The 18,253-nt window shown below is 41.4% G+C and overlaps 1 protein-coding gene and 1 long non-coding RNA gene across 2 annotated transcripts in view; one reads left to right on the top strand and one right to left on the bottom strand.

Annotated features, from left to right (window-relative positions):
* The window catches only part of LOC106529636 (ras-associated and pleckstrin homology domains-containing protein 1), a gene marked incomplete at its 3' end in the record, with an annotated part of 65,283 nt that overhangs the window by 28,652 nt on the left and 18,378 nt on the right, over positions 1–18,253 (top strand). Inside the window, 1 exon segment of the mRNA XM_014025115.1 lies at positions 18,077–18,199. Coding sequence (XP_013880569.1) covers positions 18,077–18,199 — 123 coding nt within the window.
* Positions 12,550–13,586, bottom strand: LOC106529638 (uncharacterized). The gene is made up of 3 exons (XR_001311660.1): positions 13,457–13,586; positions 13,145–13,355; positions 12,550–12,882 (listed from the first exon to the last, which is right to left on the bottom strand). It is a non-coding gene; the product is annotated as an uncharacterized LOC106529638 (long non-coding RNA).

Consider the following 18,253-nt stretch of genomic DNA (forward strand, 5'->3'; position numbering starts at 1 on the left):
CTGCACCTCACTTTAAAAACAGTCAGCTGATCCGTCGCGGTTTTGTTGCACTCGTGACGTGAACACACGGGGGGGGGAAATACTGCGAAGTGCTTTTAGAAATATAATATATATAAAATATCATGTAATCCTCGGAAAATAGTTCAGGAAACGTGTGCGTTCCCGGGAGGTGTTCACCTGCAGCTGAGTGAAGCTGACCCCCCACCCACAGAGAAAGTAAAAAAAGGCAGTAATTACTAATAAGGTAGTAACCATGCCGTGGCTTCACCTGTAGCATTTTCTTTTAAAGAAAGAAAAAGTAGCTTGCAAAGCTGTTGCATCGGTGCAACGTGATTAAAAGCAGAGCTGCGCGTCTAGTGCTCAGCCTCGCTCTGTGCCATCTTTTTCCCCCCAAGTTTGGTGAGAGGTGGAAATGGAAATACGCAAAAAAATAGCTCTCGACTTGATCTGGCCTTATTTAAAAAAGAATGACTACATGCCGTGAAATTCTTAGAGGGGCGGGCCTTCTCGTTGGGGGGGTGGGGTGGGGCTTCCCCGCCTGTATAATGGTAGGGGAAACACTGGTATATCAGATATTTAGTAAAGATCTATAGACTGAGGGATAAAATCCACCAGTATGAAAAGAAAACGTCTTAGCTGAGACGACAAATACACAACCCCCTCACTTTGAGTTTCCTCAAGTGGTAGGGATGTAACACTGTAATGGAACGAAGTACAACACCTTGTTGGCCCCGCATCACAAAGGCTCGGTGAAGGGCAGTATCTAACTGAGTAATGACTCTGGTGACTCCGAACTTATAGGGTGAAGGCGGAGCCTGTCACCCGACGTTCAACGTCACCACGTCACCGGTCTAATGACGTGATTAGAGGTGGCTTCAGCCAGGCGCGCTAGGGCGCGTGTCTCATATACAACTGTGTGTTGTACTTCGTTCCATTCCTTCAAGGAACTGTGATTATATTCATAATCTTACGTTTCAGCCACAGAGAACCAACAAGCAAAAAGTAAAGAATCTGCAAAAAATCTTAAATTCTAAATGTAAATAAATTATAATAAATTAATAATAGTTTTGCATCTGAAAATCATATTTTATTCATTTCATCTGTCCCCCCCCCATTCAGCAGCCTAATAGATTTCAGTTTTATTGTATTTTATTTAAAAAATGCTCAGTTTATTAATGTATGAGAAACCCACATTTTTTGTTTATTTAGTGAGTATTTAATACAACTGGCAAAATAAATTGTTTAAAATATATTGATCTGCTTCATTTTTTTAAAGATAGCATATTATAAAATATTACCCCTTCATGTTATGGAGAGACCCTCTTGATACAAGAGAAAACGTGGGTTTTTAAGAAAATGGACGCCTCTCAATTAATTGTTAGTCGATTGATAAGATTAATCAACTTCAGATTAATTCATTAATCAATAACTTATCCCTAATCCCTAGTATCAGCACCAAAAGCTAACCACTTATACATGTATATTTATTGAATGATTTTAGAAGATATTTACTAGCAGATCTTGGCAAAAACTGTATCACCCAACGTTTGGAGGTGGGTGACAGACACATTTCAATTTACTGTTGACAGTTGTAGAGGTGTTTTTTTTTTAATAAAAATGTTTGTTCATTCATTACTGATTATTTTAAATTTGACAAACAATGCGATGTGCACAAAAATAAATAAAAATAGTTGTACAAATGATGATTAAGGAAGATGTGTTTCAGACCGCTGTACAAATGGAATCTTGTGTGAGAAGGAGGAAGTCTGCTCCTGGACTTCAACTGTTCCAGGAAGTGGAGCTGCCTGTGGGTCAGACAGGTTTTTAACAGCTCGTATCTGTGTATGACGCAGTGTGTGTGCGTGTCACATGAACACACACACAAACATCCCCACTCAGCTGTCTGTATCTTTCAGCATCTCCATCAACACAAGCATTCTTTTAGCACGCAGTTGATCTGTGACAAAGCAGGCTCTCTCGTAGCACTGCCATTTAACTGATCTCTCCTGCTGGCTCTGAAGTTGGAACCACCAAGGCCTTTAGGGGATACAGTATTAAGCGCGGCGCTGTGTGTTTTTGGCACGATGAGGGGAAGGCTGGAGGTGTTGTGGCGGGAAACACACTGGCACATTTTCTGCCTGTCTTTGGAGACGCAAAAACACACAACAGCTGCAGGGGATTGGACAGAAGGAGAGCAAAGAGAGATACGTTGGTGAGCAAACGGGACGACTTTCCCAGCTGGTCATGGTGTTCGTGTATTTACCTCAACGCAATTTTCCCAGTTTGTGTTGGTCTGTTTCGCTCAAACAATATGTTACACCCACTTTAGAGTTTTAATGATAAGTAGCAGATGTAGATCTACTGTGCAGACAGCATGAATATCCAAGTAGGAAGCTAATCCTATTATTGCCTTATTGATTTAATTTATCTTAAGCTGATGGCATACATGTGTTGGAGTAGATTCTCAGTCTTCCAGGCAAATCGCAAGAGACCTCTATGTAGGGGAAAGCACAACAGAGACAGCTTTTGGGGTCAAGGTTCAGCTCTCTGCTTACATTTTAGGAACATTGCTGTCCTCCAAAGAGCTACTGTATGTCAGCCAGAGAAGACAGCTTGTTTAAGAGATGAGTCAAGGAACCCATGTTTGTCAACAAAGACCTATGTCAAACGGGGGACGTCTCAGATTTTAGCTTGTCTGAACATTCGATATAGTTAAGAATTGAAACTTCACTTTCACTTCAGTTCAAACCTTCATGCTTGTGACCAAAACTTGTCTGAATCAAAGAGGACCCTCAAGCCTGGAACATACTCGCTCTGACGCCGACGGGTTGACGCTCGGTCACGTGGTTGTTCGGCAGTCGTTTTCGCACACACCTTTCATAGTCCCTGAGATACCCCACGCCGAGCTCAGGAAACCCACCTCCCGCTGAACCATACGTCACTGCATGGAGTTCTCCCCGCAACAGCCGGCAATGCAGGATAAAAAAAGTCAGACTCGTCACTCACCCAACGTATTTATCCACATCTGTCCTGGTTAAAGCTCCACAGTTTTTATCAGTCAAGTTTCCTCCGTGCACAATGTTTAATCTCCATTCATGACTTTTTCTCGGTTTGACTGTCTTTATAAAACTCTGCTTCAACAGACGGCTCTACAAGCGAGCTTTTTTTTCCTTTTGAGTGTCCGAGTGCTTTCAGTTTCAGCACATACAAACACGCCCACAAACTTCTGACCAATCACACATTACCATCGACACGGGAGGGGGGTCAAAAGTTCTGCTGGTGGGTTGTGGCAAAAGGGGCTGTCGAACCGACGCTGCGAAGCCCCGTGACATAATATTCGTCATTAAACTGCGACAACCCATACCGACGCCGGCAGTTCGGAGCAAGTATGTTTCCAGCTTCAGAAGGGCGGGTGCATGTGAGTTTCCCCCACCCACACACACCTCCCAACCCCCAAAAATAAACATAAAGAAACAACTTGGTACAACTTTTAAAACGAAGCACCACATACTGAACTGTGCCTAAACACAATTCTGCCAAACTAAAATTTAATAATTGGCTATAAATATGATACATACTAAGAGTAGGTATTGAAAGTGGACACTAAAAGTCTGAACTAGTCATATGGAAAATGTCGGGGCCATATACACGGAGCTGATTTTCAGTGAAACCTCAACGTTTCCGTTGCGATCCAGACTCACGTTTACGTCACCTGAGATTGGCGTCTCTGACATTTTTTTTGTTCATTCGCCCCAATAAACATTGAAAAAATCACCGGCATTACTGGCCTCGTAAACGGGGCCTGAAGCTTTGATTGTTCAGGCCAACAAAGACCCTAAGACCCTAATGACCCTCAGGAGGAAGGAAATGACCATGGAAAACATGGAATGACTAATTTGAGGATTTTTTTGTTTGTTTTGTTTTTCCACTGGGGCTGACTTAGTTGGTAGAGCTAATACCTCTCTGCAAGAAGGTTGCTGGTTCAAATCCCGGCCTGGGGACCTTTCTGGGTAGAGTTTACATGTTCTCTCCATGCATGAGTATGTTCACCACGGGCACTCTGGCTTCCTACCACAGAACAAAAACATGACTGTTAGATTAATTGGTAAGTCTAAATTGTCCCTAGGTGTGAGTGAGAGAGTGAATGGTTGTTTGTCTCGTTTGTCTCTGTGTCCCTGTGATGGACTTACGACCTGTCCAGGGTGTACCCCGCCCCTCACACTGTGACTGCTGGATATGGGCACCAGTGACCCATGTGACCCTGAAAGGAATAAACGGGTATATATAATGGATGGATGGTTTTCTACTTAAGGAAATCAAGATTTTTGTTGGGCATGGACAAGAGAATTGAATCATGTTTTATACCTGAGGTAAATATAAAGGACAGCTGCAGGTGCTTGTTAGCAACAGATCAATATTGAAGTAAATAAACACTTAGAAGACCATATCTTGTTACAAACTCTATTTTTTTATCATCTTCTGGTGTAACGCAACTCAAATGTCACACAAACTCCGCCTACTAGTGGAAACACTTCTCACTGTGCAGTTAGACATCCACTTGCTTTCAAAATAAGTTTTTAAACCAGTTAAAGATTTTTTTATTGACCTCCCACAAGTAACTCTCTAAAAATTAGATTTATTTGAGTTTCATTACAAATACAGCATATTGAATGTAGACTGTTAAAATTTGGTTTGATAAATTGGGGATCGGTTTCCTTTATTTCTAAAGGTTTATTCTTAGCGTTTTTACTAGAATAGTCACATAAACAATCATGTATTTATTTAAACATACATAGAGCCGGATAACTAAATTAATACATTAATCCATTAGTTTTTATTCTTCCACAAGCCACTTTATCTAATTGCGTCTGCTGAGACACACTGAGAGAAATATGAAGTAATAAATCACTCCATCCATATCGTTGTTCTTCAGTGATCATGAAGCAGCAGAAACATTAATAAAAATTGTCAGTGATGCTGATGTATTTACAGCGCAGCCATAGCCTGGTTATTTAGGGTTCAGTTCACATCTGATCAGGCACTAAATAAGGGTTTGTGTGGCAGTGCAGCAGGGTTTAATTCTGCACTAGTGGAGCTGAATTGTGTCTTTTTTAAGGGATCTGTTAAGCTTGTTTTTAATGTGCTGCGTCATGTTTGCAAGTTTGTAACGATACATTGCAGCAGGCCACCTGAACCCCTTTTATGTGTGTGTTTCTGTGTGTGCATGGAACCTGATCTCTTTAGGGAATGGACAAGAGACTATTGATTTTTACATTTGGGCCAGTGCCCTGGATGGAGGCAGGGAAAGCTGACTCATCGTCCATGTGTTTGTGCAGAAGGGAGACGGAGCGTAAAGGGTGGGGTGGGGGGGATTAATCGAGCACGGATCGCCTCTGCCTTTCTGGTATTTCTTACTGAGAGATTAAGAAAATCATCAGCTGGTTTCTCTGCCTGAGTCAGCCAGCCTCACAACAAACCATCGTGACGAGGCTCACATGCTAATCTACAAGTAGATTTGCATGCGTGTGTGTTGCTGTGGCAATGGCAGCTGAAGTTTTGGTTTGCTCGGCGAGCTTGTCGAATCCTCACACCTCCCGCCCACCAGTGTGACCGTGCACTTCCTCCCCTCCTCTGACTCCCTCTCCATCTGTCGGCTCCTGACATCCTCCTCGTTTTTTCTCCTCTCTCTGTCCCCCACCTCTTTCAGTGCCCCTCCCTCCTAATTGGCTGTATGAGCTGCTGTGGCTGGCTGTGTCATGCCACGCTTTTGTGTGTGTGTGTGTGTCTGGATCCATTTGTGTGCATCTGAGTGCAGGTCGTCTGCCTACAGGCTGTTGCTCGTTCTTGACTAATGTCACTGAAGCTGTTATTTTGGCCATCAGCTCCGACTCTATTTATGATCTAATAGCCAGGCTCGGCTCCTCTGTTGTTGAACACATCCATCAACCATTTCCTGCTGCAGCTGCTCAGTTAACCAGCTCATCCTCACACAACACTTCCTCCTTTCTCATGTGGCATATGTCCTTTACGTTTCCTGTGACTTATTCCACTTTGATTGATGGTGCTCCTATGATTAGTGACATATTGCTGAGATGGCTTTGGTGTTTAAAAAGAAAACAAAAGCTACAATAAAACTGTATTTTCTTAAAACATATTTTTGTTTCATTTTGTTCTGTTGACTTTTTTGTAAATGTTAACTGCTTGGAGCTAAAATTAGAGCTACACGATAAWTCTAATAGGGCTGCAGGATATTGTCAGAAAAAAAACTGACATTGCAGTTTTTGTTCTAATCTTGCAGTATGAAAAAATACAGGGATTTTCAACAGATGACTTGAATAACACTTCTGTGCTAACGAGGACTTCAGATGTACTAACCAGTTGCCTTAATCTCTTAGTTTTTGTTTCTGGCACACTTTAATAACTGATTTACCACTTTTCCTCAAATTCTCTGTGAATTTGCTCATCTTCCTTGTTTTTGTCAAGATCCTCATTGTCTAAAGTTTTAGCTTTTTTTTTGACACAAAGCTGCCAGTGAATGCAACCCGTCAAAATAAAAGCTGTAATACACAACTGTTTTAGTACAAGGACTTGTGGTTTAGTAGTTTAGTCTAGGGCTGGGCGATATAGGATGAAAAACCTATCACAATATAAGTGTTTCATATCATTTCCCTATTTTTTTGAGCAGTGTATATATATATATATATATATATATGTCTGCCAAAAAAATTAAAAAAAGTTATGCACCATTTTGGGTCCAAACATCTTGCCATTAGAGCACATTCCATCCATGTTTTCTTTTGTTTAGTAGAGAGGATTATCTCAAAAATTTAACTTTAAAGTGACCATATTCCTGTATTGGTGAAGCTTGTATAGTATCTATGACTGATATTTACAGCAGGCCAAAAAAACAAATCTTTCCATTTTTATTATTTTATTATTTATTTATTTTTTACTTTAATCCACCATGCCTTTTCCAAAACATTTAAAGAACTATGTAATGTTTTGGACTAGACTTGAGTGGCCATTAGAGGTCAGCTGAGTTGGACTTAACACCCACTCCTACTGGGACACTGGACTTCAGATGAATAGACCCTCCTTTGTTTGAAACGCAGATAAGTCTGGCCCAGTTTCCTGTTTCTGCTTCTAACTTGCATTATGTTCACTTGACGTATTGGTGTTGGTTTGATCAGAAGGGGAAAAAGAGAAGCCAGAGAAAGAAAGAGAACGATTGTCTGTGGAAAAGAGAATGACCATGAGCCTGGAAGTAATTAGACTGAATCTGTTTTATGTCTTGAAAGTCATTGAGACCAAACATTTGAGAGCAACTGGCTTTGTTTTTTGACCTCCTTTTTGTCTGCTTCACTACACGCAACACTTAAAAGATGGACTCTAGAATGCATACTAGTTTTCTAAATCTTCTTTAAAATTTAAGATGCCGTTATGATAACCCTTGGTGTTTCAACGTGTGTTTTATGGCTTGAGTTTATATACCATGCAGACCATTACAAACAACCAGACGTGTGTTAGTCATGAGTCACTGTCTGACTCCAGTTGATGTGTTAATATGAGGATGCAAACCTTAATAATGAATAAAATGAAAGACATGATTGAAAGAATGGCAGGATTGCTACCTGTATAAAATGTAGAATCAATAGTTTAAAGCTTTTAATAAAAAATAAGAAAGGAAGAAAAGGTGGACTCACTTTTGAATAATGTCTGGCAGAATCGATTTGAAAAGAATTTTGTTTTAATCAAATGTGTTAAACCACTCCAAAAAAAAAAAAAATCATGACTGAGGTTAAAAATCCAGTTTTGGCAGAGACATGCTCTCTCTGAGCTCTTCTAGTTTGGAATAATTTACCTGTTAACGCTGGCAGCAGTAGTTGTACTGTTTTTGTAACTTGTTAGCTGAAGTGGAACAATGAGCAGATAAGATGAGCAGCTAATACTATAGGCATAGTCTTAAATAACCATAGACTGAGTCCCTCCTATCCCGTCTACCATTAACATCTGACTGTAACACCATGGAGGGGCGAAAATGGCGACTAAACAGGGCATTGGCTCACAGCCGTCATAGCAACTGTTAGATTAGCAGCAAGCCGAACTGGGTTTGTGTCACAAATTCTGTAATATTTTCTGGTTGTCATGTGACATCAACAAAACCCCGCCCCCTGACAACAGGACCTTCTTTTGGCTTGGAAAGCTCCATCCCTGATGCTTTTGACCTAATCAGCATCAAATGGTGTCAGAACACAGATAATGAGTTGATCTCACATACTTTCAAGCACAAAGAGTTTTTGGTGAAAGGCGTGGTCATTGCAGTGCGGCGAAGTCAGACATCACGCCGTTGACAAACGTTTGGCCCTAAATTCCACATATTTCAGCCAAATAGCACACAATTCGCTATGGTCGATCCTAATACCCCACTACAGGAATGCAGCACAATTTTTGGGGGGCGTGGCCTAATTCCTTTACAGCACCCCCTACAATTATTTACAAAAGTAGCCACAACCATGCATGGTTGGACCTGGAATCATGAAATTTGGTACACATGTAATGTCTCGGGATCTAAAAACTGTCTCTTGGAGTCCTGGTTCAATCCCCACTGGAAGTCGGCCATTTTGGGTCAAACCTGACAATTTCTTTTCTTGTACATGTCTCTGAGCTAACTACCTTTACAGCTTTGAACATGCAGACTTCACATGCTTCATGCCTCTCTTAACACTGACTGGTGGGGGGATGGGGTGGGTGTGGCAGAGTGGCGAATGCTGATGCCTCACCATTTGTACATGATTAGCTCTAAATCACACTTACATGATCCGATCTGAAACAAATTTTGTGTGCACCATCAGGGAGACCTGCTCAACGCATTAGTAGTTTGATGAGATCACTTCAGCCTCGCCCACTTTGCACACAGTTGGTTATAAATCACACATATATGATCAGATCTGCGATAAATTTGGTGTGCATCATCAAGGAGACCTACTAAACACATTGTGTTAGTTTGATAAGATCACTTTAGCCCCACCCACTTGGCACACAGTTGGCTTGTAATCACATACATGAATCAATCTGCACCATATTTGGTGTGCATCATCAGGGACACCTGCTCAACAATTTGTGCAGTATTTTGACAAGATCAATTTAGCCATGCCCACTTTGCACATGGTTGGCTATAAATCATGACCCGATCTGCGCACAATTTTGTGTTCATCATTAGGGAAACCAGCTAAACACATTAGTCTGTTGGTAAAACAATATTACTTTAGCCTTGCCCACTTTGCACACAGTTGGCTCTTAATCACACATACATGAATCATTCTGCACCACATTTTGTGTGTGTAATGAGCAGAACTTACTCACATTTGTGGGAAAATGAATGTGGTTTCCTGGGTAGTTGGAGTCCGGGGGATCTTGGTCTTCCGTCCCAATTTTTAAGTGTCCATCACAACAACCTTGACCAATGAGTAGATGTTCAAGGTGGGCAATTAAAGAATGACATTGTTAAAGGATCTCAATGGCTTCTCAATATATTTACCTTGGCTGTTCTGGACACCTCCCACACCCAGGATGTTCTTGAATATAGCAACGTAGAAGGTAAGGGAAGAATATTTCTCACTTTGATATTTAGACTGCTAAACCAGCAATGCAGCACTCAATATAGACAACACAGCACACTTAGTTACTGAATCTTTTTTTATGAACTCGTCAGTTTTCTTCAACAAAACTGTAAATAACTAGAGCTCAAACAATCCAACAAGAAAAAAAACTAATTCATTGAACAGTGTCAGCTGGCTAGCTGATTATAATAGACCCAAAGTCCCATTTACACAAGTGTTATGGTACCAAAATACACAAGTCAAACAAATATTAAAGCTTCTGTCAGTATTAAAACCGGAGATCCTTTCTAAATAACTCTGGTGAACAGGGTATAATAATGACAGTGAAACAAAACCAAACAAAAAACTCTTAAGTTTCTCTTGTTCTTTTTTTATGTGTGTGTGAGTTCTGATCCGAATTGGTCCCAGAAATAGTCTAATAGCATAAGGGCCCTTTAAAGCATAAAAAAAACCAGATGCAAGTCACCTGAGTAGTAGTCTGGCCCTTGCCTTCCTACACAGTTCTGCTCAATTCTAGTTTCCCTTCTCTGCTCCGTCTGGGACTTCTCCCATTGAGATGGATTTCACTGGCAGATTTTTAGCCGGGCCAATCAGAGAACAGAAGGAGGAGTTTTGAATGACGTCGATGTTCTGCACAGTGTCTGCTAGTTATTTTAGCGTACAGCAGTGGAGGAAGAGAATGAAGCCAGTCTGTGTTGATAAGGCTTCCAAATTAAATTAAATTTGTCTGACAAAGCAGCAGCTCTCATTTACAGTCGTCTCGTTCGGCTCAGTGTATTTCTCCTCTCAGTAGGGTTGTTTACAGCACAAGCGATTTCTGGTTAGCTTCTTAGCTTAGCCTCCGTCACAGCGACAACACACATGCTTCAGCAGAGGCCATGCCTCCTGCAAGAAACGCTTCTCTATGCATCAAGTCCAGACCCTAGTACGAAGCAAAATGAAGGACAGGGTCTGGTTTTAACCAGGCTACCTGAGTAGAGGAATACCAGTCACAGTTCCTTCTGCACAACTTGGCTGTGATTTATCCTTAGATCCCACTCCTCTCTTCTGCAGCAAATGACTTTAGTGCTAACTTCCCAGGTTAGCTAGGTCCCGATGCACGTACGTTCCTTAGTGGCGGTGGTCACTCGATCAGCGAACGTCTTCAGCAGTATATTACTGGTTCTTTCTGTCCAACACAGCTGCTAAAATCCATTTTCCGCCACTTTTCTTCCACTTCTCTCTTTCGCGCTGAGCAGCTCCCCTCCTTTCTTTTCTGCTTTTTCTGCACTCGGCCCACACTGCCCCTCCTGTCATTGGCCAGCCATTTTTCCTTCCGCTGCTGAGGCTTATGGGTAATGCAGTCCTTTTTACCCCTCTACATGTGCACCATAAGGGAGACCTGCTCAACATGTTGTGTAGTAGTTTGACACGATCACTTTAGCCCCCCGTCCATCTGTTTGCCTAATGAGATTATTTAACTAATGAAGGCCTTTAATGATTCCAACAAAACTACTAACAGTTGTCACAGGCGATGGGGGACATCAGCCATGGTCTGCATCGACTTCTATCTTGTTTTAAATTGTTATATTATTAGCTTCAGCTGTGGTCAGATCACATCCACATCGAGGTAAATAAGAGAAACTCTGCTTACTTGTGAAATGAGACGTTTTCCTATTTCTCTTCAGTTAGTAAATCCATAACACACAGCTTTCTGGCATTATTTAAAACATTTGATTATCTACACTCTAAAATGTTAAGAATAATTTTGTTAATTTATTTAGTTTATTATTACTAATAGTTGTTAAGATTTATACATAATCAGTCCTTTTTTTCCTGCTATGTTGCCAACATATACTGTGATGGTAAATCCAGACTCTTGCTCATTCTGCTTAGCATAGCTTCTACAGTAGATCACACAGTCACATGGTCAAAACTTACTCTAGTTGTTGTACAGTATGGACCTCTTTGAGCTGCTGGAACAAAGGGAGCTTGCTAAAAGGATTTTTTTCCCCCGCTCTCATCTAGACATTTTCCCCACATTGGGTTTTTTCCGTTCCATTTTTTTTCTAAATAATTTGGATATAGGAACTGGGTGTGAGAGGAAGCTTTTCACAGTTTGAGCTTGTGATTCAGTGTTTCCAAATGAGGATGCCAGGTTTATATTAATCTCCATAGTCTTAAATCTACAGAGACAAAATGTGGCTCGTTGGAGTGTTTGAGCTAAAAATAGTCTATTTAGAAGCACTCGGTGGAAATGTGAACTCAAGCCGCAGTATTTGCCCACAATCGTGTGTACACAGCTACATTTATGTTCCAGATCCCGGCCCTCATATTTCCTGTGTGACTGAAATATGAAAGGATTTATTTGTAACTCAAATGCAACGGGCTGTTTCATCATGTCAATGCTAACTGGAAACAGAGGCGCTGAATCAGCCGGGAAGGGTCTTTAGCTTTAGTCATTTCCAGGCTCAATGCATTCATCTCCTCCTATTTTTATTTATTTTACTTCAGTAAAAGCCCCAGAGATGGTAAAAACAAACTGAATCGAGGAGGAGACCTACTCTGACCTATGATGTCATCTCATGCTCTCATTCTGTTACATCCAGATAACGTTTGTGAGGTTTCTATCATTTCCTCTTGTTCTTTAACATTTTTATGGAAGGAGGAGGAAAAGGACAGAAAAGTCCCAGGCATTCAGTGTTTCATTATCGCTGTTTGATCCTTAACAAATAGGAAACATTAATTGAGATGATGTGTTTCACCACCGGGGTTTAGGTTTAATCTTTTAGTAAAATGTTTCTTAATGACTTGAAGTTATGCCTAGATTGTGTGGAGGAAAAAGAAATCTATAACAAATGGTTGAAGTTCAACTAACAACAAGAGCAACAACATTGACTATAATCAGATTAGGTTTGATACACATGCAGTGAGCTAAGTTACCAAAAACGTTCCATTTTAATCAACATTTCCAAAGACTGCATACAGTATGTTTCAGTTTTTGTCTTTATTTTAGCTCGAGCCTCTTTTGCAATCCTCATGACACACTTTGAACTGAATGGCTAAAGATAGACATCAGATTTTCATCACTTGCCTCCTCCTACCACTTCAGTCTACTCAGTGTCAAATACTTACTATTCTCAAAGTCGAACAGCCGGGTACTTTGTCACGTGACATGTTGTAGACAGAGGCTGACATAGTGGTTTGAGGGGGAAATAGGATGAGTTCCTCTACGTGGAAAATAGGAAAAATGGTGAAAAGTTGCTGTAGGATTGCACTTCTCCTGTAAAAAAAAACATCCAGAGATAAAATATAATTTTTTTTCTAAATGCAAGAGTGAGGGGGGAGAAATAAGACACGTGTTGTCGTTCTGCCTCTGCAGACCTCTATACCTCTCCTTGTTTAAAAAGAATTGCCTCCTTGTTTTGATTTAAAACACACTATAACTGGCTAAAATGAAGAATAAACACTCAAAACTACACACTAACTATAAAATCCAAACATGTTAAAAGTCACAGATCTAATTAACAAAGTCCTGCTCTCACCAGCTCTTCATTGCCGCCAATCTCCATTCAAATTTTGCTTCGTTTTAGTTTCTTCTTCCTGTAGAGTTTTTACTGCTTGCCAGATAACTTTGAGCCTTATGCTACGTTCACACCAAACGCGTTGCGCACCTCCAAAAATCTCAAAACGCACGCATCTTGATGCTGGACAGACAGAACGAGAAGCAGCAGCAGCGGGGTGTGGGAGGAGCGTCTGCCCTCGGCGGGTGAAATAAAGAAAAAATAAAAGAAAATGGCTTTGATTTAATTACTCAAGAGCAAGCGAACGTTGCACACAGCAGATAATTAACTCACCAGATGATTTAGAGGCGATTTGTTCAGTTAGTTTCGCCGCTCCAGAAGCTACCAGCTGATAGACCCTTTTTTTTTTTGTCCGGACCAGCTGACCCACATCGGCACTTATATCTCCAGCCAGAGTATCCAACTGCAGACGGTCGATTTCAGGTAAAGATCTCCTGTTCGTCTGTTTCGGTTTAGTGGGCAACATTCAGGAAACTGTCACATGCAAAAATGAGTCTCTCTGATTGGTCGATGCGACGCATCAAGCAGCAAAAGTTCAGATTTTCCAACTCACGTAGTGGACGCTTCGGATGTGCCGGGCGTGCACTGCTTCGAGCCGCGCTGCTCCAAATGCGCCAGACGCGCTGCTCGGCTTCTAGACACCCCTAGATGCACGTCCACCATTGACTTTGCATGTAACCAGATGCTCCTGATGCTCAAAACGTGTTTGTTGTGAATGTACCATCAGTCAAAAAGGAGGTCTGCGCGGTTGTATTATTATTWTTTTTTTTCAGTTTAAGAGAAAGATGAGACTGACGAGGGACAACGGTGTTTTTTTTTTTCACGAGATTACCGTGTTTCCTGCTCCCTTCAGTTGCCGTTTTCCCCCATAAAAAAAGGAAGTCACATGACTAAATGACATCACGTCGACTTTGAGAATCCTTTTTAAATGTCACTTTTATATTGGTGCAATATCTATATCCTTTTATTTTATTGAAGCTTCCTAATTTGCCTCCTATTTAAATTGCATATTCTGTCCCTACAAAGTAAATGTAATTCTTTTTGCATGARTCTTACTTTTACTCCATACTCACATGGCTTCTTCCTTTAAGTGTTAGTGAAGATCCAAGTTGGCGAGCACACTTTTTTTGTTCTTGAAGCCTTGTTCCTTTTAGAACACCTCCTTTCTTATTACCAGAGGAACATCATGTTTACTAGAACAAATTGCTGCACAGAAGAGAGAGGACAAAAGCTTCAGTCAGAGGGCCTCATGTTTGGTTTCTGGTCATGCTTCTGTGTGTCAGCAGCTCGCTCCTGACCCCATTTCCCACTGAGGTCATGCTCCATAATCGTAAAAGCCGTGCCTCAGGTGGTAATTCACTTAAACCTGCAGCAAGATCTCCTGCTGAGGCTGTGATTCCATTAGAGCAGCCCCAGAGTCACGTTTTTTTTAAGTTATTCATTATGGTGATGTCTATTTTTGCTTCATTTGTGATTTGTTTTTTTCCAGTTTGTGTGCACAAGATAGTGTCTGTAAAGACCAATAAGTACTGGTGGGTTTCAGTGTAAATATGTCTGGTGAGGACCCTAGGCTGATTGCAGTTTTAAACATCACAATTAAAAAAGTCCCACAGCGAGTCTGTTTGGGGTTGTTGTATTTACATCTGCAGCCAGCTGTGGGATCCTTTCATTGGGAGTTCTGTTTCTGTCTTCGTCCTGCTTGTGGTGATCTCATGCTGTACTGTGCTTTTCATATGGAGATTATATGTATGCAAACCGAGCCTCAGACTCCTCCACCTCTCATTAGTACGCTCCCCCTCCAGTAAACGGCCCCGGAAAAGAAAAAAACAAACCAAAAAAAAAAAAAACGGACAGCTGGAGTTTCCTGACACCGAAGCCGGGTCATAAGGGAAATAAGGAATTCTGCACATCCGGGCTATTTCCTGTTTGGCCTCCCACGCGTGCACACTCGCGAGCTCGTGGTTGTCATTTCCAACACACGAAGATCTGCTCGGCTCTGCTTTCCTCTGCAGAGCTGACGGGCCCGAGTTCAGGCAGGAAGCGATCCATCATCAACACTGTAATGTAATGCCGTAACAAGTGTCGCTCAGCTGCCGTGTATGTGGTTAGCAGCTTTATTCGCTGGTTGGATTTGCACCTGCTTGGCCTTGCTGTATCCAAACATGACGGCATAGACCCACAAAAACTCTGGTGCACATGAATTACACACAGACATGTCGCTGATCAAAAGAGAGGGGTTAATCCTGAACTGGTACAGTCTCTGCTAGTGGCTGACACCACATAGTGGGGATAACGCCCTCTGAAAACATCAATGGGATTACTTGGGAGTATTCCATCTAATCTGACTGTAAAGGGGGCGGTGGATTGAACCAACCCACTATTGGTTTTAGGTGGCTTACTACTTCGAAGGGATGTTTTACACTCTGAATATCAAGATGCAAATATTTTACAGGGTTTTGTGCACACTCTGTACTTCCTGTAGCGCCTGACCAGACATGGCACGCACCGCTATTCACCACGCTCGCTTGTTTGTTTGTTTGCTTGTTTGTTGGTTGGTTGGTTGGTTTTTCCCTGCCACTGACAAACGGATCACCAGATTAGATAACAGCTCTCCTTTGATTGTGGCGTTCTTGTGAAATTATTCACTCCTCGGTTTGCTTGTGCAAGCTGTACAAATTCAGAGTCCCCTCAGCTGTCACAGATATTAGATAAGTGGGAACACATCAAGGTTGCAGGCTGTGACGTTGGTTTTGTCTACATTTGTGTGTCCTTGTATAGAGTTTGATTGGTGATTTGCATTAACTTTTCATTTCATTTTATTTGATCAAGGACAGCACAATAATCAATGTTACATGATAAAAAAAAAAAAACAAGCAACCATTGCTTTGTACAAGGGTTTTCTAGCCATAGCCTAATTTGCAAACCGAGTCCTTGGTTGGACTTTTAAAATAAAAACAGCTAAAAATAAAATGAAAACAGACCACTCTCTCTCTTACTCACTCCCCCCCCCCCCCCCCCCCAGGGTTGGGCAATATTGGCAAAAAAATTAATCACAAATAATTGTGGCATTTAGCCGATAAAGATTAATTTGATGATTAATCCCCTGGAGTCCCTGGACACCTGTATGTCCTGGTCACATGACCAGTTCAGTGGGAAAGATTTGCTCTTCATAAAATTCTGTTCCAAATTGTGTCAAAATTACACTTAAGGCAATACATCAAATTTTTTAATTGTGTTGATAAGTAAATGACAACTTTTTAAAATGTTCGTCATATTTCAGTGGTCCCCAAACTACGGATCCGGCCCGCCTCCCCATTTGGTCTGAGAGCATTTAGTTTTTTTTTTCATATATGTGTATTTATATTTGATTATAAATTTGGACTTTTGCAATAAAGTGTTCCTTAGTTATGAACTATTTTCATTATTAACTATTATTAGTTAGTAACTATTTCATACATACATGTATATAATATGACATTCTGTTCCACCCTTCTGCGGTCTGTGCCCCTATCTGGCAACCCCCAGAAAAACATCCTAAACCCGCCCCTCTCAAAGAGAGAACGGAATAATGGTGAAAAGATTAGGTAAGAGAAAAATTTATTCAGAATGCAGGACATTTAAGCTGCAGTGGACAAACAATTATTTTTTTGTTCATCTGTCAAGAGGTGGCGGCAGTATTCAGAGAATACAATCTGCGGCGACACCATGAATCCCGTCACAAAGACAAGTATGATAGCTTGCAAGGCCAAATGTGAGCAAACAATCTCTCAAAGCTAAAAGTGGACTGTTAGCTCAGCAGAATACATACTGTGAAGAACCCAGAGAGGTTTATTTGATTGTGCTTTCTGGAAAACAATACATTTTTACATTTACACCTGCAATAGTCACACTTTTTCTGTTACAAACTGACTCCGGCCCCCCACCAGAGAAGGGAAAAGTTATGTGGCCCTTACAGGAAAAGGTTTGGGGACCCCTGTCATATTTGAAGCAGACAGGAGCACCGAGCGGACCGACTGGTGGCATTAATCGTATTAATTGTCAAGTGCCAAAAAAATAGATTAATGTTTTTCTGACAATTAATTGCACACGATACGATTAAGCCCAACCCTACCCCCCCAACACACACACACACACGCGCGCGCGCGCGCACACTCACACTAAGAAATACATGAAAAGATAAGCATCATAAATATCAATTTAAACAACCCAACAAATTAGGCTGGTTTCCCTCAGTGTTCACATACTTTATTTGCTTTCGTTTCAGCCAGTGTTTCACCTGGGAATTAAAAACTTAAATATCTGTCAACATTTTCATTGCAGATGGTAAACTGTTCCAAGTATGAGGCCTCTAAATGAGAAGGAACCAAATGATGTTTTGTATTTTTGCAGGTTGAATGATACTTTAAGAAGGCATATAATGTTTGTGATTATTTAAATTTTTTTATCTAAAGCAGTAAGATAACGTCTCCATTTTTGTCCACTAGAGGGAGCTCTGTTATAATTTTTGATGAGAAATGGAGGATGCTGTTTCATCCTAAACACAGGCCTGCTTCTCACGTGCTACGGTTCTGATTGATGACCGACTTATTATTGGACTTCATTTGTATGTTCTTGGTCCTGAGGTCCACTGGTCTCCCTCTGTATCGGACCTCACCAGGAAAGTGAAGGTGATGGGTGTGTCAGTGGTGTGAGCAGCACACTAGACGCTACACGGGTACCATGTAGTGTCTGGTGTGTGGTTGTCATGGCAACAGGCAGTGAAGATGACGGCATAAGCAGAGGGCTGTTTTTTTATTATTATTATTTTGTGGGTGTGACCCAGCAGTGTGTAAATTTGTAAAAAATAAAAAATGCACGTGGCTGATCTTTCCACTCGTCCGTGTGTGGGTGCAGATGGAGCAGGTGTCCGACGACGAGCTGGACCATGGAGCCGAGGAGGAGGACAGTGACAAGGAGGACCAGGACCTGGACAAGATGTTCGGTGCCTGGCTGGGCGAGCTGGACAAGCTCACACAGGTTAAACACACACACACACACACACACACACACACACACACACACACACACAGA

Source organism: Austrofundulus limnaeus, unplaced genomic scaffold, assembly GCF_001266775.1.
Source record: "Austrofundulus limnaeus strain Quisiro unplaced genomic scaffold, Austrofundulus_limnaeus-1.0 Scaffold457, whole genome shotgun sequence".
In the NCBI taxonomy this organism is placed as follows: Eukaryota; Metazoa; Chordata; class Actinopteri; order Cyprinodontiformes; family Rivulidae; genus Austrofundulus; species Austrofundulus limnaeus.